The sequence below is a fragment of the Opisthorchis viverrini genome, assembly GCF_000715545.1.
Source record: "Opisthorchis viverrini unplaced genomic scaffold opera_v5_43, whole genome shotgun sequence".
NCBI classification, from domain to species: Eukaryota; Metazoa; Platyhelminthes; class Trematoda; order Opisthorchiida; family Opisthorchiidae; genus Opisthorchis; species Opisthorchis viverrini.
In genome coordinates this window covers 185640-211815 of record NW_008751699.1, presented here as the reverse complement: position 1 = coordinate 211815, position 26176 = coordinate 185640, and the positions used below count along the sequence as shown (strand labels likewise).

The following is a 26176-nucleotide window of genomic DNA, read 5'->3' as shown; positions in this document are numbered from 1 at the left end:
GACTTAGCTGATTGGCTCTCCTTCCGCCTTAAATCTCGACCAACCTCGGAACCTAGTCACTTGGCCTGACGAAGCTTTTGTGTCAAAAGCGAAACGTTGTCCATCAATAAATCTACCGATTGTCACTGAACTTTTTCGAAAACTAGCGGGATATTTTTTATGGAAAAACACCCATTTAAGTGAACTGCATTGAAAGAAAAGGCATGTAACAATGAGAAGCGGGGTCCATTCACAGAGGTTGCATTTTGCAGGTGAGTGTTTACAGATGGGAATAAGCCTTGTCGTATTTAATTCCAAATTACCTTTTTCAGTTTGAATATTTAGTAATTAGTAGCAACAGATGCACGGAGTCCAAATCCGGCAGTGATCAAGAATATGTACCAACAATGACCTCTGATAAAAGCGAAACTCGAGTCCAGCGCTTCCCCACTTTGGTGTGAACTCAACAAAATAATTGAGGTAAACGAGAGTTATGTGTGCGTGAATTCTAAAAATTCCGCAACCACCTACAACAAATATGCTACCTCCCAATGGTTTCTACGTGAATGTCGACGCAGTGGATCAATATATGCTCTTTGGCGTCGTCCTTGGACTAACCATCGAACTTCACTGTGTTTGGCATTACTCACTTTTAAACTACAGTATGTTGCCTTTACTGTTTTTTTAAAGCTTGTCCGAACTGCTCACAACCATAGAACGTACAGAAGTGGGAATCTTGTTGCTACAGTTGGTGAGATCCACAAACCGTCCAGTTAGCAGTATTTGTCTCAAAAAGACAGTAGTAATGTTTAATCAGGTGAAAAATACATGGAACTGATAGTGTAGTCATCGTTTTCGAAAGAATTTGGTGACAATCGGTAGATTTATTACTGGGTAACGTTCCGCTTTTCAAGAAATAGCTTTGTCAGGCCAAGTGACTAGGTTCCGAGGTTGGTCGAGATTTAAGACGGAAGGATAACCAATCAGCTAAGGCAAGCCAATTCTCTGTTGGGTGTCGGCCGAGGGATTTTTGTGTGTTTGGGTGGGCGAACAAGTGTTGGGCCGACGGAGAAACCTACATCTGTTTGGGTCAAGCCTAGGATCTAGTACTTTTGGTTCGGTCCATTTGATGGTCCCTTCTAAGCGTCGTTACAACCATCTGTCCCTCTGTGTGGATGAACTAGTGCCAAGATAGCTGTGTAAGAGGGATGTTGTGACCTTTGGTCGGGTTGGGATTTCCACCCCCACCCTCCGGTGTTTGCTAATAATTCTACGTGGAGTGACAACCACACCATCGCGTGTCATCATCACTTTCCATACGCTCGCCAGTCCCACACCCTCGATTCTATTCACGCTGTGATGCTCAGTAATTTCCACCGCCTCGGCTCTCAGCCGCTGTGGTGTGAATCGCAGTCCCCGCCTTAAAACTTCCACATTCTCCAGTCTATTCTATGTCCTGTGTCTAAGGCATGTACAACCACCGGTGAGTCTTTGACCAGCGTTTGGTATTCTTCTGAATTCCTTGGTGGTTTGCTAATCCTTCTTTTATGCTCACAAATTCTGGTGTGCAATTCCCTGGCAGTTTGCAACAAATAGGATAATTCTGCGTTTCTAGCAGAGCTGCTCTTTTCTGTGAGATACTTTCATTGTCGACCGCCTTGTTGTGTGGACCCAATCAGTGCAGACACATCTTCACGACGAGACCCTGTCGGCCTAAAGCTTGTCGCATTAATCTATTCAGAATGGACTTCCGTAAAAAAAACTGATATGGTCTCAAAAACTGCCAATCCAGCAAGCTAAAGCCCTTATTTTCAAGCAGGTTTATGGAAATTTATTTACTATATCTTTAGTCTTCCATCTAAATCTCCTACTGACATCGAATCGATTATCGCGAAAATACAGACTGAAAATCGAGTTTCAATGACAACCTGTGTTAGCGAATTGGAAACCCGACAGGCATTTGACAATTCGTTCGTCTCATTTTAGACCGAAGATTTTCGCAAGCGGATAAAGGAGAAGGAAACGCAGTTGGAGAAGAAAACAAAAAGTCTAACTGCTGCACAAGCCGCGAAACGTCAAACGGAGACAGAAATGGCAGAGCTGAAGGACCAGTTGGATATCAAAGAACGGAAGTTGGCTTTGCTTCAGAGAAAAGTGAGTTAAAAGTTGCTCTGAAAACACACACCAATGCCAAACTTATAAAGACAGATGTTGGGATTTCGAAATGCGCGATATTTCTTCTCAGATTTCAGTGCTCTTGCACAAGAAGCAATGATGAAAATTTACGGTTTAGATGTGATTGTTTCTTTAATATGAAATCGGAAATGCGCACCAATGCCACTATGCTAAACACAGTTTGTCAGATGCAATTTCGTCAAGCGTAGAGAGAAAAACTTAGTACAAGTTGCACTTTGATAGACTTATTATCGTTTTTTTCAAGCATGCGCGGAAACGTATTATCATCTGATGCCATCTATTAGCATTAGGCCTATGCATGTTGTTAGCTTGGCTAATTCTGTGGTTTGAAATTCACAGAAAACTAAAAACTGATTCCTGAATGGAGAAGGGTCTCCAAGACAATCTTGTCAAGCAATATAGTTTCTCATAACTGAAACAGTACGCTAAAGTGGTACACAGCTCAGAAGTCTAGTCAGCTTCTACCATGGTGCCCCTCTCCGAATGAAGGGATTACAAATACCATGGGAGGAACGCAAGTTTCCCTAGCTGAAGCGAAGTTACAAGATCGTACACGGATCACATAAACAGCAGATCAGTGACCCAAGAACCGAACACATCTCCCTCAGTTCATAGATTGCTCAACTCGGGTCATAGGTGCAGCAAAACGGTAGACATGCTTTCTGACTGTAGAGGCTTCAGGAGCCAAACAGTGAAATCATTATTTGTTCACTCAAGCAGAAGCAAGAAGTTAGTATCAACCCATTTGACCGGTCAATTGTCATAATGAAACCCGAAAAAGGTCTCTTAAGTCTTTTAACTTGTCAGACTAAACAGGACTTCGTTGTCCATCAGCTCTCAAGAGGAGTGGTAAGCCTTTACGCAAATACAACCAGAAACATCACATACTGGGAGATGCATGGTTCTTGTAAGACATTTCTTCTTGGCATTGTGCAGATTAGGAGTATCCGTAGACAACTTGATGTGAACATTTTGTTCGATTTCATCAGTTCAATCAGTGCAATCAAATTGCCCAGCTCAGCGAACAAGCCAACGACCACCATCTACGATACCTGAGCTACCAGCACTTTCCTCTAGGGTCTACAGTTATGCAATACTACGTTGTTATCCTGCAACAAAATTTAAGATATTGAACGAAAGCTTTTAACACCATTTTAGTTTCAAGGTGAATGTTTACATGCAAATGCGTCCAATTTAGTGTGAAATTGCGGCGGAGTACGGCTCACAAGATTAGGGGAGGACCTCTTTGAAGGTCCCCAAAATTTCTTGTATACCTAATGCACACCAGTCAATCAGTATTCGCTGATCTAACGTCCAACTAAAGTATCACCAAATGGGCTGCGACCGACATGTGTGACCCAGATAATGTGCCAAATTATTGAGAAGATTGCTCCTTCACTGGTAAGCGAAATTAGAGGGAAGAAGCGAATATACACTCATTTGCAAACTACTTTGGTTTTTCGAGAGACTCACCTGAAAACATCACAAACGAGAGATTCAGCTGGGTTCCAGGTGAGTCTCTCGAAAAACCAAATTAGTTTGCAAATGAGTGTATATTCGCTAATTTCGTGCAGTTTGGTTTCAAGTAGAATATAAGGTTGACGGAAACCCGGGGAGTGCGCGTACCTGATGAGCCCCCAAAAGGGCGAAACCGGTCGTGGGCTGTCGGAGAGTTTTCAGCAACCTTATGAGTAGTACATTAGAGGGAAGAAGCTTACAGTTGGAACTGACCTCACGCGATAACCGAACAATTCTAATCGCAGAGAGCCCGGATAACTAATAATGGGGCGCTGCCTCTCTAAAAAACGCCAAACTCAGCAGATAGTCAATTTCAGTTCCAATGCCACTGAAACGGGGTAAATGAATGACTGAATCATTAGCAAAAAATTTATTTGGCCTCAAGATACAGACATTGTGCGAAACAACATCAGTTGACCACGAGAAAACTCCATCTAGTCTGCAGCTCCAGCGCGTTCATCATGCATACGCCTACCTGGTCTATACAGAGCCATCTGCGGATTTCAAGAAATCGTCCCGTACTACTTAATTTCAGAACAAAAGAAACCTTATTGAATATCTTCACAATGGAATCTGGAGGCAGCCTGTGTGCAGTACATTATAATGAAAAATATTAATGTGCGGTTGATCGTGAGGGACTCTATCCAGTCTTCATTTTCAGCAGTTTTGTCGTGCATTTTAAGTGTTTATCTACTATCCAACTATTTTCTTGTCAAAGTTATCGGTCAAATGGAATAAATGAATGGATGTGAGCTATTTCGTTTGTCAGGCTGTGGAAAACTGAATTATTAAACCCCCTATTCTAATAGCAGTACTAATAATAATGGGCGGTATGTCTTTGTAATGTACTACTCATGAGGTTGCTGAAAATCCGTCGACAGCCCACGACCGGTTTCGCCCTTTTTAAGGCTCATCAAGTAGGCGCAGTCCTTGTGTTTTTGTCAACTCTATGTTCTACTTGAAACCAGATTGCACGAAATTAGCGAATATACACTCATTTGCAAACTAATTTGGTTTTTCGAGAGACTCACCTGGAACCCAGCTGAATCTCTCGTTTGTGATGTTTCTAGGCGGCCTGGTGCAGCACATTCAGTTGCCTCAAAACATCACAACCATCACAAACGAGAGATTCAGCTGGGTTCCAAGCGAGTCTCTCGAAAAACCAAATTAGTTTGCAAATGAGTGTATATTCGCTAATGGGCGGTATGCTTGAGATCTTTTAGGGAGGGAATGGTCCGAAACCAATGTCGCGTAGAGCTCATCGGTTTTGTGGTTGTTACTTAGTGAGAAATGTTATTCTTCTTTTGCATCGAGTATATGTCAGCTATAGATTTTACTCCGATTGATGAGCGATTATCTCATTCTCTCATTCACCCTACCACGTGAATGAAATGGCATGATATGAAGAATTTCAGGCAGTTGTGTACTGTGTGACTTACTTACATCAATCTAATCAAGACAGATCTCTTCCAAGGCCACTCCAGTAGTATAAAACGATCCGCGATTTAGAGTAAAATCATCCCGTCCTCCCCAATCAAGAAAAAAGTCGTTCAGTTGTAGCACTATTTCGGTGCCTAGCTGCCATGCCACACAAAGGAGGCACGAGGGCTGGGGTACTGCCGGGTTGCCCAAGCCCAGACAGGGGAAGTCGAGAGGCAGAGGTTGGATTCGAACCACGGACCTTCTGATCAGTAAATTCGCGCTCTAACCACTTCAGCCATCGAGAACAACACACAGGAGGCAGAAGGAACCCCTTCTCGATGTGTCCTCTCCTAGAGAAGTGTACCTTGCATAAACAGTGTGCCGCCAACGAGTTAGAACTTGCGAACTGTACTGATAGCCCGGACCTTCAGTAAATCCGCGCTCTAACCACTTCAGCCATCGAGAACAACACACAGGAGGCAGAAGGAACCCCTTCTCGATGTGTCCTCTCCTAGAGAAGTGTACCTTGCATAAACAGTGTGCCGCCAACGAGTTAGAACTTGCGAACTGTACTGATAGGAATATCCGCAAGCAATTTTGTACTGTTTCACTATGAGCACAAAATGTCTGAATGTCTTTAAAAGCCGTGCAGCAAGTTACCAATCCGAACAACAAACGTTTTCGTTGTTTTTCGTTGCCTATTGAGTACTTGTGCTAATTATCAAATAAATCCCAGTTTTACTTTGTTCCTCATTTATGCTGACCGTATTCCGTTCTTTCTATACCCGACCCACCGATTATTCTCATGAATGCTCAAACTTTGCTCAATCCTCGTTCGTTCGGTTAGCTCATCTCAGCCCTACTTATCCAATTCCGTGTACACGTTAGAATAGTTTGTTTGTGTGAGCATTTTTGCAAATCTTTGGACCCCATGGAACATGACTAACCATAAATTATTGTTGCTTGTTTAGGATAAGCCAAATCCTTGTGAGCAGTCGGTCAGATTGCTTTTTTAGAACTCCATCGATCGTTGCGAGAAGCCTGAAAACTGTCAACCTATGGGCTTCGAAATTGCATATTTTGTCTGCAGTGGTACAAAGCACATAAGCGATTCATCTATACGAGTGTTATTATTTTTCAAACTGTGTTTAAGCCCGTGGCGCATGTCTGGAACAGCTTCATGTTGCTGTTCTGAATTGTACGCCAGTAAGCCATATCCGAAATTTCTGGGTCAGACAGTCTCAAGCGGTCGAAACTCGAAAATTAATAAAATCAAAATGATTGACGCGCTGACTGTAATAAAAATGGGCGAACGTTGGCAATTAGAGCGAACTTCATCTAAAAGTTCGCCATATATGGGTTAGTGTGCACTCAGTCACTCTGCTTTTATAAAACCAGTGCCTAGAAAGACTGACAAAATCTGGTCACATCTGGTGCCTTTTCCCCTCGGAAAACCAAATGCAATGAAGAGAAATTTAGACTGCAGAGACAAAATGTGAAGCAGTTCTGTTCAAACATCCTGCAAGATACGATTGCGGGATATCGGGAATTCGCAGTGTTCCTGAATCCAAGTGGCGTGTGAGTTTTCGGTTCTAATGATAAGAAGCGCTGTTTCTTAACTAACGACGCATAAGGCAGGACAATCGGCAATGGGAATCTCGGCACACAGGTGAGTGTGGTCCCGGCTACTATAGTTTTGATCAGCGTTGCAGATACAACCAAGCGTCGGGAGCAATGGAATGATCTTTTAGTCGGAAAACTGGGATCTACGTACTGAAGGCGATAGTTCCGGCACTGACTGCGCGACTGAGTCATGTCTACTAGTGTCACTAATCATTACAGAGTTGAGTTCTGAGGTCTCCATCCTCTAAGATGGCAGTTGTCAACCGGATTCGGTTTTATAATGGTGTCGAGAGATTAGGTAATTCTGAGTTGATATTTCGTGGTGTAATTGAGGGCACTTTATGCTGACGGCTGTTTCATCCGCTTTGACAGTCCTCAGCAGTGCGCATCTCGAAACTCCAGGAGGTCCCGAACCGTGACCTCCCGGCTGATAGTTTCAAGACTTCACCGTTCAGCCACCGACGACTGGCCACCATTGTGATACAACGCCACTCATCCTGCAATCACGGAATCCACATTACGTTATCAGATGTTGACTGACTCCTCGAGTGACGACTGCTCAGATGGACGTTTCAGTAATCTTCCGAAAATGGATGGTGGTGTGAGGGAATCTGGTAGTTTTCAGTCAAGATGTTGTCTCATGAATGAAATTACTTTCGAAACAGGACTGGAAGAAAAGAGCTCTGTGATGCAGGCAGTCCTCTGATATGCAAACAGGAAGTCCTTACCAGCGTAACCTACGAAGTGTGGTCGACTAATTTATCGTGGTATAATTCATATCCCTATGACTATCTTGCTTAATTCAAGATTGCCAGTTCGATTTTCTAACCAGACTGGGCAGATGTTTTGGGGATACCGATGGATATGTAAAAAAAGTGATATATGAAAACGGGGAGACCAAGATTTAATGGGGGAATATTTCCGTGAATAGAACTAAATAGCGAAGCAATGTAGTGATGTGGTGGAATCACGAAAAGACCAGCCACACGCGACTTCTTTGTTCCTCAGTAGGACTCGCCAAAAGCACGGTTGTTTGCGTCTATCTAAAGACTATTAGTGACAGGAGACAGGCCATATTTCGTTGATCACTTTAAATAGTCAATGCAGAGAGGAACAGTTCTCTTGTAACTTATCGAATGATCACTTTTTCATAATACCAATGTGATTGACCACGAGTACTTTTGGCTGGTGGGAAAGTTACTAAAAGTTACCAAAAGGTTGGCAAAATACACTCATTTGCAAACTAGTTTAGTTTTGCGAGAGACACCTAGAATCAAAAGGTTCACTTCTAAGATTCAGGTAGTACTTCTCATTCTATTTGTATGTGCGTGCGCTAGAAGTGTATGATTTCGCTGAAACAGTCACGAAACTAGCATTGTTCTCGTAGTTATTTTGATGAGTATAACAATTGAAACAGCACAGCAACAAAAACGAAGTTTTTCGTTTCTACTTGAGAAGAAAGAATCCATTATGCATAGAAGCGGAATGTGGTTAATCCTGGAAAGGAATCTGTTGCAGTGCAACACATCAGATGGATTGAGTCGGGTCTACACTTTTCACACTTTTCCGCCGACCGATTTTCAGTCACGACGTAGCGGGCACTGGATGACCGCCCAAAACTACGAGGATTTTGAAAAATCAGGAGATCCCACGTGACAGTTTCGTGGAACTTTTGTTAGAAAGGCTGAAACAATAAATATTGTTAACACCTTACCATACACTCAAACCAAGAACGCCAGTTCCAACATCTTATTGAGTTCGGCTTGTTCAGCGTACAAACTATTCATCTGAATCACCAACAGGACCTGCAGAATAGCAACACGAAACCGATTCAGACAGTTACCAGAAGCGCCAGGTTGTTGCTGCGAATCGAGTGTGATCGATTCTGCTCATGTGATCTATCCCAATAGTACCTCCAAACTGAAACAGCCAGCTCGGTATTGCAAGGGGGCCGTCGAAAGTGTGGGTTGCTAAGTGTTGTTCTCTGGAGAATCACCTTGTTTTCTTTTGTCAGCGTATTCTAAAATGAATTGAATCGATCCAGGGCTTCAAAGGTCTGTTAGTTTTCTGTAGCCCGGTATATTGATAAAATCAGCAATGAAATCAATCGCAGTCCTCTTATGGGACGCTCCCGTGCATCTTATCACGTGGGTATTTTCCAATCTATCTATCTCAGAAACCAGGTACCAGACACACAGTTGGGACAGAAAATGCGGACGTTCCAACCACACATTTTTGGCCGCTAGCCTTTAGTTCAGTTTTTATCAGTTGAAAAAACCATGCACCGGTATAGCGCTTCACAGTGAAGTCAACATCTTTGATGCAAGAGCACTACTGGTTGCGTGATACTGTTAGGCTCATTAAAGATCGGTTTGTTCTGTCCCGAGCTCCCATCCGGAAAGACGGCAATTATCACCGCGACAAAGTTGACTATTTTCATGGCTCACTGCCAGGTCATGGAATGACCACCCGTGGGTCGCCTCCATCTGCTACAAGTCTGGGTGAAGGAGACTGTACGGGGTAAACGGTCCTCTGGTGTACAGAGCACGTGGCCTTATCACTGTAGCCTGTGGAAGTGACCAGTTAATCTATCGAGGGAAAGTTAACCATCTGGTAAAACTTAGTATTACTGATCTGATTTTCCCACCAGACTCGCCCGTGGTTCGGAGGCACCAATTTCGGAACGCAGATTCTTCTAAGATTTGCACGCCACGGCCATAGGATAGGGCATATTGGATCGCACCATTCCACACTCTACCCGCAGGTGTAGTACTCAACCAGATCACAAGGCCTGTGGGAGGACAGTGCATTTGTCTATTTGGCGCATAGTTCAACTGTATTAACAGTATCATGCGTAGTTATTTGAACAAATGAACTTTGAAGTTGGACAAACCTATCTTTAAAGACCTTGGAAACTAAAACAAACTTAGTGATTTGTGAAACGCCCAGCGTATTTTACATGGCTCTTGTCCACGCATGGTATCACGTGGACATTTTGCGCACCGTAACCGCTCAACCTCTGCGCTTATTCCTAATTCCACTCAACAAAGCATGTCAACGACATGTGACCTGCTACGACTTAACAGCTGGCGACTCAAATTTTGACATGCAGTCGTGAGCAACGGAGCCAGAAGATTCCCTTTCCCAAAAGTTCCCATTTCTCCCTTTTGATGATGCCACCAGGCTGATTAGGACCATTGAGAAGTAGATCTGTTTGCAACCGGCAGATAAATGACACTGTTTAATTTGAGCATCCATGGATGAACGTACAGATGTGGAAGTTTCACACAACATTTTGTAAGGAACCAAATAAATTCACGAGAACCATTGAACGTCAGAGCCAAAGTTGGTGATGTAGACACAAGAGAACAGTTGATACTCTGACAGGTGTACTTTGTTACATTCCGTTGTTGATAAACCTGATCAATCTTGATTATTTGAATGGCTTATCCTATCTAGTTATCAATCTTCATGGGGAAACTGATGATGAATCGATCGATGTATGGATGGCACGGAAGCCAAAGCGAAAATACGGAGAAGTATAATGAACCTGACGAACTGAGTGCTATTCGCAAGACCGCTTTAGTAGATTCTCAACCTGGTCTATTACAGTCACATACGGTTCACTAAATGAGCACACAATGTCGTTGAATTCTACTGACATATCAAAACATCACTGTTAGAAACTAGTCAATTTCTACCACACTATGTGGCCGAGTGTGGTACACCCGCTTTAGTAGGGACGAGCGTAGCATGTACGTACAGGTGGATGCGAGTAGGGCTTAGCTAAGCATACTAGGTTTCTCGAGATTGTTGGTGACACTCTCTGTCCTGATCAGGATGTGACCCTTGTCTCGGGTACATTATACAAGAACAGTCATTCTAAGGTTTGATATCAAAGTAATGTACACTGTGTGATCAATTCCTTACTAGGTTAGTGATGCCGAGGGACTATATTTCGATGCAGAAACTGCGTTCTTTTTGTAGCCGGCTAAAAATTATCGTCGCAATAGTTACAGTATTCCCCACCCTCTTTAACAGGTTGAAAACTTGGAAGACCTACTGAATGACAAGGATACACAGCTTGCCGCGTCAAAAGCTCGATTGTCACGAATCAGCACCGAGCGTCTTGGGACTGACTTCACCAGGATTGGATTGGAAGAATCATTGAAGGATAAGGAAAAACAGATAGAAAGGTGATGCTTCTTACCATGTATTTTTCCCTTTATTGAACTATGCGGCGTACAAGAGTGATGTTGTGCCCCCTGCTTATTGATTTCAAGGTATACTTCATATTTTCCCAATTCCAACTCATTAGTGATACCACTTCGATAGAGCGGTGATGCTTGGATTCGGGGTACATAAACGCTTTGGAATTTTGTTTTTAACTTCACTATACAGGAACAGATAGGAATGTTGAGTAAAAAGTGCAAAATTTTATCCAGCTAGTAGTCGCAGAAACACCACTCTAATCGCCATCGAATCCACCTGAAGCATAGTCCATTTATGTCAGCTGGATCGCAACACTCTCGGTGAGGTTACGAATACATCTTTAATTACTCACCAGTAATTTTCTTCCCCAGGGAATCTTAAATCCCAAGCCAGTTCAGACAAACTACTCTTTTTGGAATTCATAGGCATGCTTTTGTTTTCCAAGAAAATATCCTGCAAAAGTCGAACATAGTTTCCGGTGAGGTTTTTTCGGCACTAGTTGTGCCAGAACTGAAGCCCGACCGCAGTTTTCATGTTTCAGGTTGCCTTTGTCGACATTAGACTGTGTGTTCATATCTACCAGCAACCATTTGACAGATTCACCCGAAGACCCCCATTAGTGTACGTACTTGAGTGGTATTGTGGAGCAAATCGTCGGAGGCAGGTCACATGTAGCTATCAAATTAGACACCCGTCGTGTTTTCCATTGCAAAAGTAAGGTTATCCCTATTCATGTTCCAGATCATGTTCTCTCAACGTACTTGACCAATGCGTCCAAATTCATATGGGGCTAGACATGGATCACCCGCATGACTAGGTACACCCACAGGTACAACGATAAAAAAGAGGAGGGAAGGGTACACAGGCTAATGAGTCACAGATTAAAGTGGATAATGTCCAAGATATAGTCATGGGAACGGATTGAATGGTAGACCAAAACACCTTCAAATGTCGCTCAAATCTCTTTTTAACTCAGAAATCTAGGTTACACAATTCCCATTGGATCAATAGCACTCTGAATCGCACTGTTCGTAACAGGTTCAGAGGCACCCAGTGTGGGGATTAGAAGGCATTTTCCTTATCTGCGGTTTCGGCCAAATGTGAAGTGATTGCACTCTAAATGATTTATTTAATACTACAAAGATGATAACTGATCCATAAGCGGAAGTGATTTCTCAAGTAGAACTTCGTGAGACTCAAAGGTTTCGAAAAGAGCTTTGCTTTATTTGCGGTACCAAATCCAAGACGAACTTCTGATAGCTGGTCGAAAGGTCCGTGGTTCGAAAGTGACTTCGACATCTCGACTGCTCCTTCCTAAGCTTGAGGGACTTAGCAGTATCTCAGCCCTCGTGCTCACTTCTGGTCACGTGGCAGCAATGTACCCGAAGTTGTTACCACTGCGGACCCACGCGCACTAATGATGTAACTCTGATTGGTGACAAAACATTAGCAGGTTGATTGCCAAGCTCGGCGAACAGATCAACGGCCACCTGATCAACCACCAGGACCGTTTTCCTATTTAGTTGTTTACTTCTTAGAAAACAGTAACTGTGATTATTTATTTTGGAATTTTTCCCTAGGAAGACAGCTTAATTTTTAACCTCACTGTGTACCAAGAAAGTTGTCGGCACTACGCCCTTAACTCTGTGCCGGTCGAATTGTTTAATACTCAACAAATCACTTCCTGTTAACTTTTGGGGGGTCTCGCAACAACAAGTCATCATTCAGACAATAGACCAACAGTTATGAGTGGAAGACTTCTTTCTTAGAATAGACGGGTAAAGTATTCAGGAGACCATCGATTTCCAGACAATAATTGACATCGTTTGAAATGTTTTTAGGCTACAAGACCTTTCACAACGGAGTGCAGCTCCAGATTCAGCGGATGAATTGAACGCACAGAAGCGTCTGACTGCAGACCTTAGAGGCCGACTAGAAGCAACTCAGCGAGATTTGGATGAGAAGGCGACGCAACTACTGGAATTCCGTGAAGAATTGAGTGAATTGCGAACCAATCGTTTCAAACACGAAGCAGAAATAAGTCAACTTCAGGCACAGTTGAATCAGCGGGCTTCTGAATTTGCAACACTGCAGATGGAGAAGCAAATGGTGAGTTTTCCGAAGGTAGTACATGCCTTTGAGTTGCAGTGATCAGGATCTATTGGCTGAGGTTTATATGATTGGGAAGTATTGATCAAATAATTGCCAAAATGTCATTCGTGGTTCTCATTCACAGCTGATCCTTCCAAGATTCCAGAAATTAATTCACGCTTCAAGATTTCCATCAAAATGAGGTGTATTTTGTGGGGAAATTTCTTGTGATGTGGTGTTACCTGGGAAACAACTATTGTGGCAGTCTGAACAATGGCGAAAAAAGTCGTGCCGGGATCAGAGGGCCCAGGCGAACTATCAAACTGAATGTCAGCTTCCTTAATGTCTACATGTCACTTTGGTACTTGCCAATAAACCTGCCATGCCCAAGCTCTGAAATAATTTGGTTACCAACGATCAAAGCTGTACCCCTAGCGTCGACCTCAGTGTACCCAACCGGTAATTTGTACGCTCGTCAAACCTCATCACTGCATTTACAACCGACAAAAAGTCCATTGTCAATATTATGGTAGTATACCCTAAGAAGAAGTGTATAAAAACGGGCAAAGTTTGTGTCATCGATCATCTATCGTTCTTGCTGCTCAGAGGATGCGCAGACATCCTGGATGAAGCAATATCTGACGGCTGACTTATCAGTTGCCTTTACACTGAGTCAATTCCTGACTTCTGGTAGTTGGCTAAGGTAATATCGGTACAGGTAACTCCGCTTTTTTTGAGGCTGTTTGACCGATGAATGCTGAATCAAATACAAGGCATATTGTTGGACCAATAGTCGCACAAATTCACATACCGCCAGTTCTGCTCCATGGTAGACGATTTTGTATACCTAGTTCAAACGGTTACTTCATTACTGCATACAAAACCTAATGTTGTACGTCTGTTGTTCACTGACTTCACTGAAGCAGGAGGTGAATGGATTCTGGTCACAGTAAATGTATACTGTTTTACGGACTGCATATCCATTCCTAATTGTCTCATCTAGTCAAAATACGCTGAAAACACAATGACTGCTGAATAAATTTGTTAGTAGGTCAGCCAAGCGCACTTCCATCTTCAATTTCCCTCCGACAACTCATCTTTTCCTGGATCTTCAACCAAACTGATGCTGACTTAATCAATAAATATCACCCTCTTACGGTCTCCCTATCCCTTTCCTAAGATGTTTTACCGTAAAATACGTTTACTTTGTCTCCCCATATTCAAGTAGTAGATCTCAGCGTCTGAATTTCTATGCTATATAAATCAGTACGCATTCTGTCCTCCTTAGTATTCTCCCCGGTTTGGTCCTCTTCCTGGGACTCCTTGAAGAGTATTACCGCTTTCTTTACAGCTCACTAAACTACGTTTATGAGCGTAGAGGGATCTCAAAAAATATACCCTTGCTGATATTGTTATGTACAAACATTTTGATGCTTGTTCAGATTTCACACACCAAATTCTTTCCGACTCGATTCCTTTACCAGTCTCTCGGTAAATTTTCGTCTGCCCAACGCACGCCTTTCAAGTACCAAACTTTGTTCATCGCACTTTGCCTCCAGTGAACTTTTCTGGTCCTCACTGCTCCGAGTACTAATCTCACGTCACGCCAACTTCAATAAAGTATTCGTTGATGGGTAATTCTGGTGGATTCTTTGGAGTGTATACCAATTTTTCTAGTCATTCGCATGTGATACCTTTGTATGCTGAAGAACCACCATCATCACATACGTCATGGGTGAATTGACTTGACTTGACAACTGGGATGGACAAATTTTGTTCACACAACCCCCCTTATTCCACTTGCGTGTACGGGTCGATTCTTTCATGGACCGGCGAGCAACATCCATCGGCCTCCGTTGGGTAAATCGAATGTTTCAGACTAGGATATGAACAGTTCAATAACAGCTAGCAATTTATCATCCTCTGAATGTTACAACTTAGCCAGTCAACCCTCTCTCTTCTGAGTATCCTACTCGGACACAACTAATCCCCTGCGCTCGTCCGGTTGGCAGATTTTGCAGAGGAGTACCAAAACGCATTACTCTCACAATTCAGTAACAAAACGTCATTTGGCCGGCGTTTTGTCCCTCCATTCATAATACATGTCCACTATTTGTGTTTCACATCCGAGATTTATCCAGCTAATGTTTTACTCCTATTTGTCGACACCCACTCAAAGTCACTCAGTTATATGTATATATGCACTGCTGATAAGCTCTATTGGGGACGTAAATTGAGTCTAGTTCGTCCTCCCTTTAGTGGGGACTTACGAGAATAATTACGTCAAGGTAGGAGGATGACTGTTCAAACAAGAATGATGTGAATCCGACTGAATAAAACCCGGGTTCGAACACATCTGTGAAAATTTCGAATACCGCACAGACAGGGATAAATGAATCTCACCGACTTAGGAGCCAGTTGTGTATTCGTATCATCGAACCACAAATGTTACTTGACGGGGAAATGTTTTTTGGTAACACCCTGCGGGCCATCACCAGAATCTTCACTACGCAAAAGTGATCAGAGCGAAGATTTCCGTAAGGCCGACATGCGTCAAACGAGCTGTGCTTTCCATTGACATCTTTTTTAAAGCCGGGAAGAATAGGAAAACATGTTGATATCGTCGCGCTTGTGCTTCTATCGACAAAAGCACCCACCAAAACATCTTGGATTTCCTCACCTGCTAATAGCACGTAACAACACGTCGATCCACTGAGTCCTGAGGCGTGTCGGGGTATCCAAGCTATCGGCTGAGGGAATAGTGTCCCCCACCATAGGCCATGTGCACGTACAGACAACCTCGGACGCAACGCAACTATCAAGCACACTATCGATGACTCACACCTGTTGGCTAGGCTTGCAGTCCAGCAGACCGCCGTATTGACCTATGTAGGACGGGACCGGTCAAACAAAGGCTAGACCGTGGCGAATGGGCCGCAGTTAGGGTTCGGCACATCGACGAATGTTATGTGCACTGGTTACGTGGATGCCTTAGCTTATGTCTAATGGGCCACTTGGGAATCGCATCATTTTGTGATGACAATGTCTCATCCAGCAAACAGTGTAGTCAATTTGGCCTGAACATCATGTGTAGAGGCAGATTAAATACAAAATAACGGAAACGCTACTGTTCAGAATACGATTAATGAAGCTAAAAGGGTTCGAACGAAGCACCATGTCCTCTGAGACAGTTGAAGATTCCGAGTTTAAGAGTGATTATTCTGAGCGAGAGTTATCCGTTGAACTAACCTTAGGGGTCAGTCGAGGTAGTTCCCTTCTGAGGGTGTGCTATCCTGAAGAGAATGTCTTTTGTATTTAATTAATTGGCAGATAAAATGAGCTGCTAATTTGACGCCTGACTGGGTTGTAAGAATCACATTTTTGACAAATGGAAACCTGAAAGCTCATGCTTGTAACCTTGCAAACTCAGTTGCAGACGATTCTACGAAACTCGATACGTACCATCCACAATGGCACCATATCTATTGTCCATCCAGTCCTGACTGCACCATCTTCCACATTAAGTCTAAACCCGAATTATGCGTCTTACACAAAGTTTAAGACCGGATTGCTCAGCTGGAGGAGATTCGGATCAACCGAAAAGCAAATGTCTTTATTGCAGCCTTGAATTTCGTTGGGGAATTATGTACAAGATTTATGCCAATTTTAAACTTGAATTCACCGTCTGGACACACGGCAGCGTGTTTATGATATGAAGTTTGACATTCATTCTACGGCTATCCTTGGAGATGGATGCAAACGCTCAAATGGATGAGAAGGCGAACCTATATGTAGATAGTTCTGCCTCAAATTAACGCAGTCATATGAGCTGTCTACCGTACTGTTTGGATCAATAATGCTTCGCGTATCCTTCCTGTAAACTGGCGAAATAAAGAGTGTAACTTGGGCATGACTTCCTACAAAAGTACTGTTTGGTGACTTCATTTACTTTTACAAGTGATTTCCTTTCTTGAATGAAACTACTCAAAAGGTTGCCGAGAGCTCTTCGACAGCCCACAATCGATTTCGCCCTTCTTGAGGCTCATCAGGCAGGCCCAGCTTGCCAACCTTATGTTGAGCTTGAACCCAAATTCGACAGAATTCGTAACTACCCTCATTTGCATACAAATTTTGTTCTGACGGCATACCAAATTGAATCCAGCCTAATCCCTCGCTGATGATATGAATGTTATACCAACTGAAACACGAGGCAGCTTTTGTACAACACAGTCGGGTGAAGAATATCATAAACGAAAGATTCTGTTGAGATTCTGTTGAGTCTCCTGTTAAATTTTAATTTTTGTGTAAATTCCTTTTTAAACACGCATGGTTGACATCGTGGTAGTTTTAACTGTACACAACTAATAACACTCTTATGGTATGCACGAAACAGTACTGTATGTTCTTACTCCGTTTAAACTATCAAGCGTCTTGGATTATAAGCTCTGAAAAGAGTCCTACTAGCTCGTAGGGATATAACTGTTTTCGAGAGGAATAAAGCCTCAAGTCGCCCTAATCCGTTTGGCCAAAGCAGCGAGTAGATACACTTCTTGATATGTCATCTACTTTTTGATTCACTGGTGTATAACACGAAACGATTAGTTCAAGACCACAATACAAGCTTTGGACCGGAAATGTTGGGCGTGATCGGAGGTGATTGTAGTGTGCAAGTTGAAACGACTGATCCCTCGAATCAGTATCTGTGTATCTTACGAGAATGTTCCTCGTTGAATGATTTTACCGTGCTGTAGAGTTAGGCTTCGTCATTCGTGTCTTCTCGCCGTTTCGAACTAGTGACAGTTGTCTGTAAATCACTGGTATAAGTTGCAGCGTTGGTGAATAGACAGCCTACACGGCCAAGTTCACAGCCATTTATTTCTGGCATTCACTTGTTGCTTGGCGCCATTTTTTCCCTCTAGCTGCATGTTCTTACATGGGAGGTTACATATGAGCAAACTCGATGGATCTCTTGTGGTTTAGCCAACCGGAGTTTGAACGGCTGCTGTTATCCAATGTTATTCCTATCAGGTAGATAAGTCCTCCCAGAACACTTGTTGGTGTGCTAAGCGAGAAAACATGAGACTTCGCATCTGTGACTGATGACAGCTGAAGAATATGACTCTTTCCTGAGGTTCATCAAGTAGGCTCAGGCCTCAAGTTTCTTCCAACAGTGTTTTACTTCAACTCAAATTGCACAAAATTAGCGAAATACACAAATTTGTATACAAACCTGGCTTTCAATAGAGGCTCAACTGAAGCTCTCGTTCATGCTGTTCTGGGCGAAACCGGTCGTGGGATATCAAAAAGTCTTCAGTAACTTCATGAGTAGTGTCTTAGGTTCATACAGTGCATTGCCATACTAGGGTATTGGTACCAACTGAAACATGATACGGCCTTCATGCAGCACATTTAGTTGAAACAGAGCGCCGTAAACAGGAAATTCAGTAGGATCATTCGTGAAAACCAAACAGGCATACAAGTAGGTGTATCTCGTAGAAGAACGTGATATTATCACTGCAAAGTTAGGACTGCATGTTGGAGGCTTTATCGAGCACTTTTTGTTAGGATGATGCAACCAGCAAACCTAACGTTGTTTACTATAAAGAATGAAGAAGCCGGCGTTGTGGGAATACTGAATATTTCTGGTGGTACAATAACGCCTTTGATGTTTTCATACAAGCCCCCATATAGACCATGGACAATATGATTGATAAGCACGTATTGACAAGTTTACTCTCCGGCTATTTCAGCAACACAAGCAAATTACAACAGAGTGTGAGATGAAATACGGTCAACGCATCGGGGAGTTAGAGGGACAGGTCAATCATTATATGGACACAAATTCGAAGATGCAGTCAGAAATCGATCGGCTATTGCGCAACTTGGATAGCGAGAAATTCGAAAAGGAAAAGCAGTTGCGTGAACTGCAAGAGTGAGTCTGTTAACTGTAATGAATCCGTAGCTGCGCACTGTGATTTATGAGGAATCATTTTTTTTTCGAATATTTAGATGGATTGATCTGTTTTTCAATAATCGTACACATTGGGAATCAAGTACTAACAAGTTACTGGCTTGCACCGGTTGTGAAAGACAAAATAAAAACTCATTCAGTTGTCCGCGAAATGTGACAATGGTAAACAAAGTCTTGGTCCGCTTTCTGTGAGTGGATTCAAACATCGATGATGATATTCTCAGGACCGGTCAACCTTCTTCAAGTGCCTCCTTCTTGAAGTGGGGCAAGCATATGGTTAGGCTATTTTTGAGTACAGCTTAGTTGACGTTAGGGCAATGCATGGATATTCAATTGAAAATGTACATTCCACTTGTGCAACAATAATCTATCGCTCAGGTCGTTGATTGCTGAGATATCGCGCAAGCTACGTAAAGAATTGGCAGATCAAGATTGCCACATGTCAACTGCATGCACTCTTGTTTGCCTAAGCATCATTTAGAGCTTTACCTGCCCACCCACCGTCCCATCCTCGCAAAGACTGTGTGACGATGAATTGGGCAACATTATCAGTCATGAAAGGCTGGAGAAATAGATAACGTTCAAAATACTGATCGAAATATGTCAACTCCTTTGAAAAAAAAACGTAATAAGGCTCAACTCACTCTTGAAATTGAATGATTTTCGTTCAAGATCTTCGGGTCTAAGACGGTTACCAGTCTTTCGATGCGATACTGACCTGCTGTGGGACTAAGTAAAAGTGGTCCTTCCTGAAGAAAGAATAAATTCACAGTTTCATGCCACAACCCAACAGTTCTCATGTCAAATATTTCATCTTTGAGGTTATTTATCTGAACTACACCTCTCAGAATGAGCAATAAAAATAAGATTCTCCTCAGGGGGAGGGTTCTGTTTTATTTCACAAAAGCTCTTTACACAAGAAATCCCCACAGTTAATTTAACAGCAGTAACCCGAGTGAGCTGGTCTCTCTTACGGTGATGCTAATTAGGGTGAAAAAAAGAACAGAATACTAACCAACAGGACCGTCCATCTGAAGCCTGTTAAAGGCGTTAGACCTAGAAGTCTTGATGCGACATAAATAACAGTTTTAACGGTCAGGATAACCTCGATTAACTTTGGTTGTGTGTTTCTTTAAGTGGCGCGAGGGATAATCTGGCGATTGGGTGAAAGGAATTAGTATTGTTCAAGGTAAAAGTATAGATAGTACAAAACCTTTCTGTCCGTGAAAGCTTGCTTATGGCTCGTAAATGCCACAGCTATGCAAGGCATCAAGAATGTGTCTAATTGAAAGAAATTGGAAAGAATTACTTGATCAACGTCTCGAGACATTTTGGCCAACAATAGGTGCATCTACATAGAGCCGTATTCGCTTTCGGTTTGAATCGCTACGTGATGGCTATGTGATACCTCCCACAGCAGTTGCCAGATGAAAAAAGCAGATGAGCTACTCAGAAGTGAACAACCGTCACTGACAAATTTGAACTGGAGTTGGAATCTGGTTCTTCAGTTTCACAGTCCTTTGGTTGAATATTCCCAATGGGTGTTATCCACACACTTCTGTTCGACTGTATGAGCTAGTTAAGGCCAGAGGAGTTTACGTGAATCGGGCTGTGCTTTGTAGTTTGGATTTCCCGTTTGCGGCCATGTGCTGACCTAAAACGTTGTCAACCCGTTAACTCTACATCTCTGACCCATTTGTATTAATGCCTGCCCTTAGCCGACAACCAGGCATGCAATCCTGGCACATCAACAATCATGAATTTTTGACGGAGCTGTGGTACGTGGCAGATGCAGCGTGTATGGCGTATCTCGATTGCAGAGGGAAACATGTTGACCAGTTGAAAAACTACACTCAAGCTCTGCATGAGTAACCATCTGCGGGAACTTTCAAAAAAGTGGACTAGTGCAGGATGGGCTACTAATGGAAGACATGTTTCTCAGTAGTAGGTATGAGTAGTATATATCGTAAAGCATGTGACCCACAGCTGGATTAGCTCCATGTAAGTTCCCGGACGTTATAATATACGGTACTGTTATCTTGGCTCAAATATTTGCTCTTTTTCCCACAGCTACACAAGAGAACTCCTTGAAGGTGGTGGTAAATAGTCTTTCTGGTGAGGGACACATCCTCTTGAGAAGCAAGGAATATGAATAATCTCGCGTTTTTTGTAATTCATTAACTTGAAGTCTTTGATTGTTTTCAGTGGCGGACGGCAAACTGTCAATAACTTGGTCATCTCAGCTTTTAATAGCTAGAACTGAGACATGGTGGTACATTAGCAATATGCGCCCGCGTATTTAACTTTGGGGCCTGTCCCTCCGGTTGAAAGAATTATTTTGCATTGGCCAGTAAGGTTCAAACAAGAACCGAAGGTAAAAATAATCTTGTGATAGAGATCTCCTCTAACGTTACAACAAACTGATAAATTGGGGGTAATTCGGGAACTATGAGTTGTCGTGTGTTGCTCTATATAGTATGTGGCTCCTCTTTTAAGTATTCCACGAGGACTTTTTATACACTCCTGACTCAATCGAGTCATATCCTTAAAAGGTGGTAGCGTAGCTGAGAAAAGTAAGGATTACTGGAGGTACAGACTATTTTTGAGTGGTGATGGAATTTGGACGGACATACTAACGGCCAATCTCACTGCTTTTGTGGATTTTTCCCCTATTCTCCCATTCTCCAAAGAGTGTCTGTTCTGAATTGTGAAATCATACTAGGAGGATAAAGCGGTTAACGCATGTCTGTCATCGATGAGTAGAATGTTCGCGAGTGTTCTGAGATTGTACATCTACTGAATACATTTCATTTTGCACGTAATTTCGCAAGAATATCAAGTGTTCCTCAAAGTCTACGAGAAATGAGGACGGCATTTCGTCTTGTCTCTGTGCTTTACCTCCTTATGCCATTGCAATCTAATACTATCAGGAAGATCAGCTTCCTGAAAACAGCCACTGAATGCCCGAAACTTACGGAGACTCTCAGCTCCGCTGGGTGTTGACCAGACAGACTACGCCCCCTCAGTATGCAGTGCGCCACAGCCTTGTGTGGAACCCAGACAGCGCGAGTCAGCGTTGATCAAGGACAGACAACGCCTCCGCAATATGCAGCACGTCGCTGCCTCGTACTAAGGCCAGAGCGCGTGCGTCAGCATTGGACCAAGTTCAGACAGTGTCCTTCCAATAAAAAGCTTGAGGCCTTTGTACTTTTCGCACTCGCACGCACTCGCGCTCTCGCAACCACTTTGTTGGAATATAGCTATTGTGCTCCCTTCCGTGAGTCTTTTCTCTCCGACACTAGGCACTGGATCGGGTCAGCAGCATATACCACAGGCCGGCGAATCAGCAGATATGACAAATACTAACCTTCATATTGGGGACTACCTGTGGGAATGCCAAATTGTTTTTTTTCCGCAGGATTATTCTTTCTCGGGGATAAATAGATTTTGAGCCATTATAGTTATCCTCTGCAATCGTTTGGGGAAAGATTTACTAGTATTTTGGCGTTTCCGAGAAATATATGAAAACTGCTTTCGTTTGACCTATTGGCAACTCAGCCCTGACATTTCGCTCATCGTCATATTTGAGCAATAAACTCCCGTCAGATATGCGCTACTGGGACATGACTGATTACTCCCACCTTGCCGGACTACCTCAACTTTTTTCATTCAATGGTTGGGACATCTTCAGTGTCATGTGACGAGTGACAGTCTGCAAGGTAGATCCCACCTGGCGTGACTGTACCAATTTTCGAGGCACATCTGGGTGCACTTTTAAGCCTACCCCAAACGGTGGGGTAGAGACGCTGTACCGTCTCTAAAACCCAACCAAAGTGCAGCTGGTGTGACTGTATAACATGGGCGCGGTCAGACAGATCGGTCAATGTCGCAATGCTATTGTGCTGAAAGCGAACTACTCGCTTGATAGCAGTTAGAGGTGCGCCGATCCACCGTTTTCGTGTCTGCCGGTCCGAGTAACCGACCCGTCTGTCTCCTAAGCTAAAGTAGCTGTCGTGAGAACATTGCAACAACTATTGTGGATTGTGTGGTTGTCCTCAAAACCGCCACCACCACCTCACCAGCTTGCACAAGTAGGCGGCGTGGTGTACCATTGTTCTAATCAGGGTCATGGTGCACGTTCTGACAGGCGGTCAGACCACATTTTCAGTCGGCTGAAAATGCGATTTCCTTTGTCGTGCATCCTCAATGACGATAAAGGATCACGTGCTAATCAATCTGTGTACCGCATCAGCTCTTATTGAATCCAGGATCAAATCACCGATCCTCAAGCAGCTAATCGACATAGGACATGTGTCTGTAGTCAGCTATCCGTTTCAGGTCTTAGCGGGAAACAGGCGGGCAAAGAGGTTACGATTCCTTGATGCCGTAGTGATTCTGCATCATGGCAGTCACTAGCACCGTTGCCTTGTTCTCAATCTAGGATGACGATAGGAGATAGTTACTCGGTGAAATGAAGCGATAATGAACATATTGATGGTAATGGAGAAAATGAAGTGCATCACCCTGATTTTTTTGGGCGAGAAGACGGTGTCATGAGAACGTCTTCAGCAAAACTTTCATTTCACATTCACCCATAAATTTCTAGTCCTGGTTGTTCTGGATGAACTTACCTAACAGTGAAATTAATGTTACGGCGTCAACCAAATATTCATCGCTTAGTGTTTTTCTCAAGATGTGGACGAGTGAGGGGTTCTGCCAGCATAGAAGATTCCCACTACAAAAGAATGAATCGTAGAAAATCCCCTCTAGAGCACTACTTGGACAGAGATACCTAATAAGGATGTAATACCACACTCCCAATATGAGCGGAGCGGCTAGTTGCTAATTAAGTTTAATCATTTGAGGTGTAACTTGACTGGAAGGTTCCCGTGGGGGCAGTGCCTTACCGAATTGCCTTTGGATTAGTTCCCTTAGTGAGTAATATTATAGCTCTGTTTGCCTTCACATTCGTGTTTCGGTTTGCAACTTTGCTGGCTCTTATGGGAGGTTCACCCATCATCGCTCCAACAACTTTCCCTAACTCGATACTCCATATGGTTTTACCTACTGTGCACTGCCTATTGCACTGCTCATTCCCTAACCTGCTGACCAAACTTCTAAAAATGACTTTTCCTTGTGTTCAACTTTACAGGGAGCTACGTGAAGCCCAGAACAATTTATCAAACCTCAAACGTACCCAGCAAGCCGAGCGGAAAAAGCAAACGCAACTATTGGAGGAAACTCGGCAACGTGAAGAAAACGCACATTCTGATGTTGAAATTCTCAAGGTAATTGGTCACTTTTTCACCTTACACCTTATCTAACTGATCAAATTTTCCGTCTTCTGACGCGACAATCCGGATGGCTGCTATTCAAAATAGTATCGATAGATGTTCTATCCTCCTGGTGAGGTCAGTCTAGAATAAATAGTTGTGGAGCACCGTACATCTGAATTCGATCCGTTTTATCAGCAGCTTGCACCTGGCAGATCACTATGGACGTTCAAACCAGCAGAATCCGCGCTGTTAGATGAAGACTATACCGCTCCGCCGCAAGCGACTGTAATAGGGTAAGGATTCGCCTGGATGGGCAAGCTGAGATTGGAATCCGGAGTTTCCTGGTTCGGTTTTTACTTCGCATCTCTAAGGAATGAATGCCTTTTCTCCTTCAAGCTGTTGCGTTTTTCCAGTCTTCTTCACCTTTTATTCGGAAGACATTCGTAAATCAGGACCCCCACCACACACAGCATCAGATAGCATCCCAGAACAAAGCAGATGATGTGGTTTCCGTGACTGAAGGATTGGCGGCGCTGTATTCAATATGCGTTCGATTTATTCACCGTGGTTATCAGATTCCCGTACCCCAACGATTAGACTACTAGCCGGGAGGCCGCGAGTTCCAATCTCTCTGAAATTCGTGAGCTGCGCCCTGCCGACGATTCCCAGCAGTACTGTTTCTCTCGGCTTTTCAGTATGCGTTCGCCTCACTCGCAGTAAGAAATCTTGATTGAAAGCATTATCCACTGTGGTGATATTCGTTCACAGTTGCACAATAATGTGTCCAGTTGATACGAAAGTCACTGAGTTACTCATCTTAGCCAGACTACAAAGTACAGTAATTCATGAGTGTATCGTTAAATTCGTTCATAGATATCCTAAAAGAAACACTCGTATTCAATACAATTTTTGTACTTCGCTTCAGACGCGCATGAGCAGTATCGCATGAGAGGTACATCGAGATTTATTTATTCTAGAAGCTATTGTAGAATATTTTTGTAGCTATTTTTCCCAATGTTATGCCTATTAAGCCTCTACGTCGTTCTTAACTCAACCTGTGGGTAAAATAGATTTAAATGCGCCAGCTTACTAGCTCCGAAACATATTCACCCACGACGTCGGCTTGTGTTTAAATCGGATGCCACCGACCAGCCGTGTGGTTAAGCCGCGCTTAGCGCAAGACATCAGTCACCCTGCAGTAACGTGACACAGGTCACCGAGTAGCTTGCTGACGGGCTCCACAATCGACGCGCCCTCAGCTGGAAGGCTCTTGCGTCTACGAGCTGTCTCCTCTTGAGAGATTACTTATAGTATGGTAGTAGTATGTGGAGATTTCCAAATTTTAACACACACTTCATCCTACATATTTTCATTGGCTTTACAAGAATGGCAGCGTCGTTTATTTTCGTTTCAGTATGACCTCATAGGGGGGTTCATTATACCCTTCAATCCGCGTAGAACGTTGAATGGCCTGTTGAATGGCTTATTCGCTATTCGATTTAACGCCTGTGTACGAATCGGACGAATTCCACCAAGTTTTCTTTGACGGAGCAAACATCTGAAAAGTTTCACTTGCTGGATTACATATATTATGATATGTGGTATTTGACTGTAAATGTGATTTCAAAAACTCCGAAAATTTGCAGACCGACACGGAAATAAATGGCGACTGCAGAGGTAGTCCAGCCGTACCTCTGCCGCTTCGCTACTGGCTAGAAAAACCACGTCGAATGGCGAAATGTATTCATCAGAACAATCGCAAGCAGAATGAAACTGAGTACCACAGATATCAAAACAATTGATATCGATTTTTGTGATGAAAAGCAATTCATAACAAATGTACTACAAGTGTCCAAGTTTCCGGGACATGGGTAATGTGTAGCTAGGT

The 26176-nt window shown here is 43.2% G+C and overlaps 1 protein-coding gene across 1 annotated transcript in view; it reads left to right on the top strand.

Moving 5' to 3' along the window:
• The window catches only part of T265_03134 (hypothetical protein), a gene marked incomplete at both ends in the record, with an annotated part of 98484 nt that overhangs the window by 34441 nt on the left and 37867 nt on the right, over positions 1-26176 (top strand). The window contains 6 exons of the mRNA XM_009167547.1: positions 1966-2133; positions 4717-4863; positions 10780-10934; positions 12792-13059; positions 18792-18973; positions 24165-24300. Of these exons, the coding sequence (XP_009165811.1) occupies positions 1966-2133; positions 4717-4863; positions 10780-10934; positions 12792-13059; positions 18792-18973; positions 24165-24300 (1056 nt within the window). The remainder of the gene's footprint in view (positions 1-1965; positions 2134-4716; positions 4864-10779; positions 10935-12791; positions 13060-18791; positions 18974-24164; positions 24301-26176) is intronic.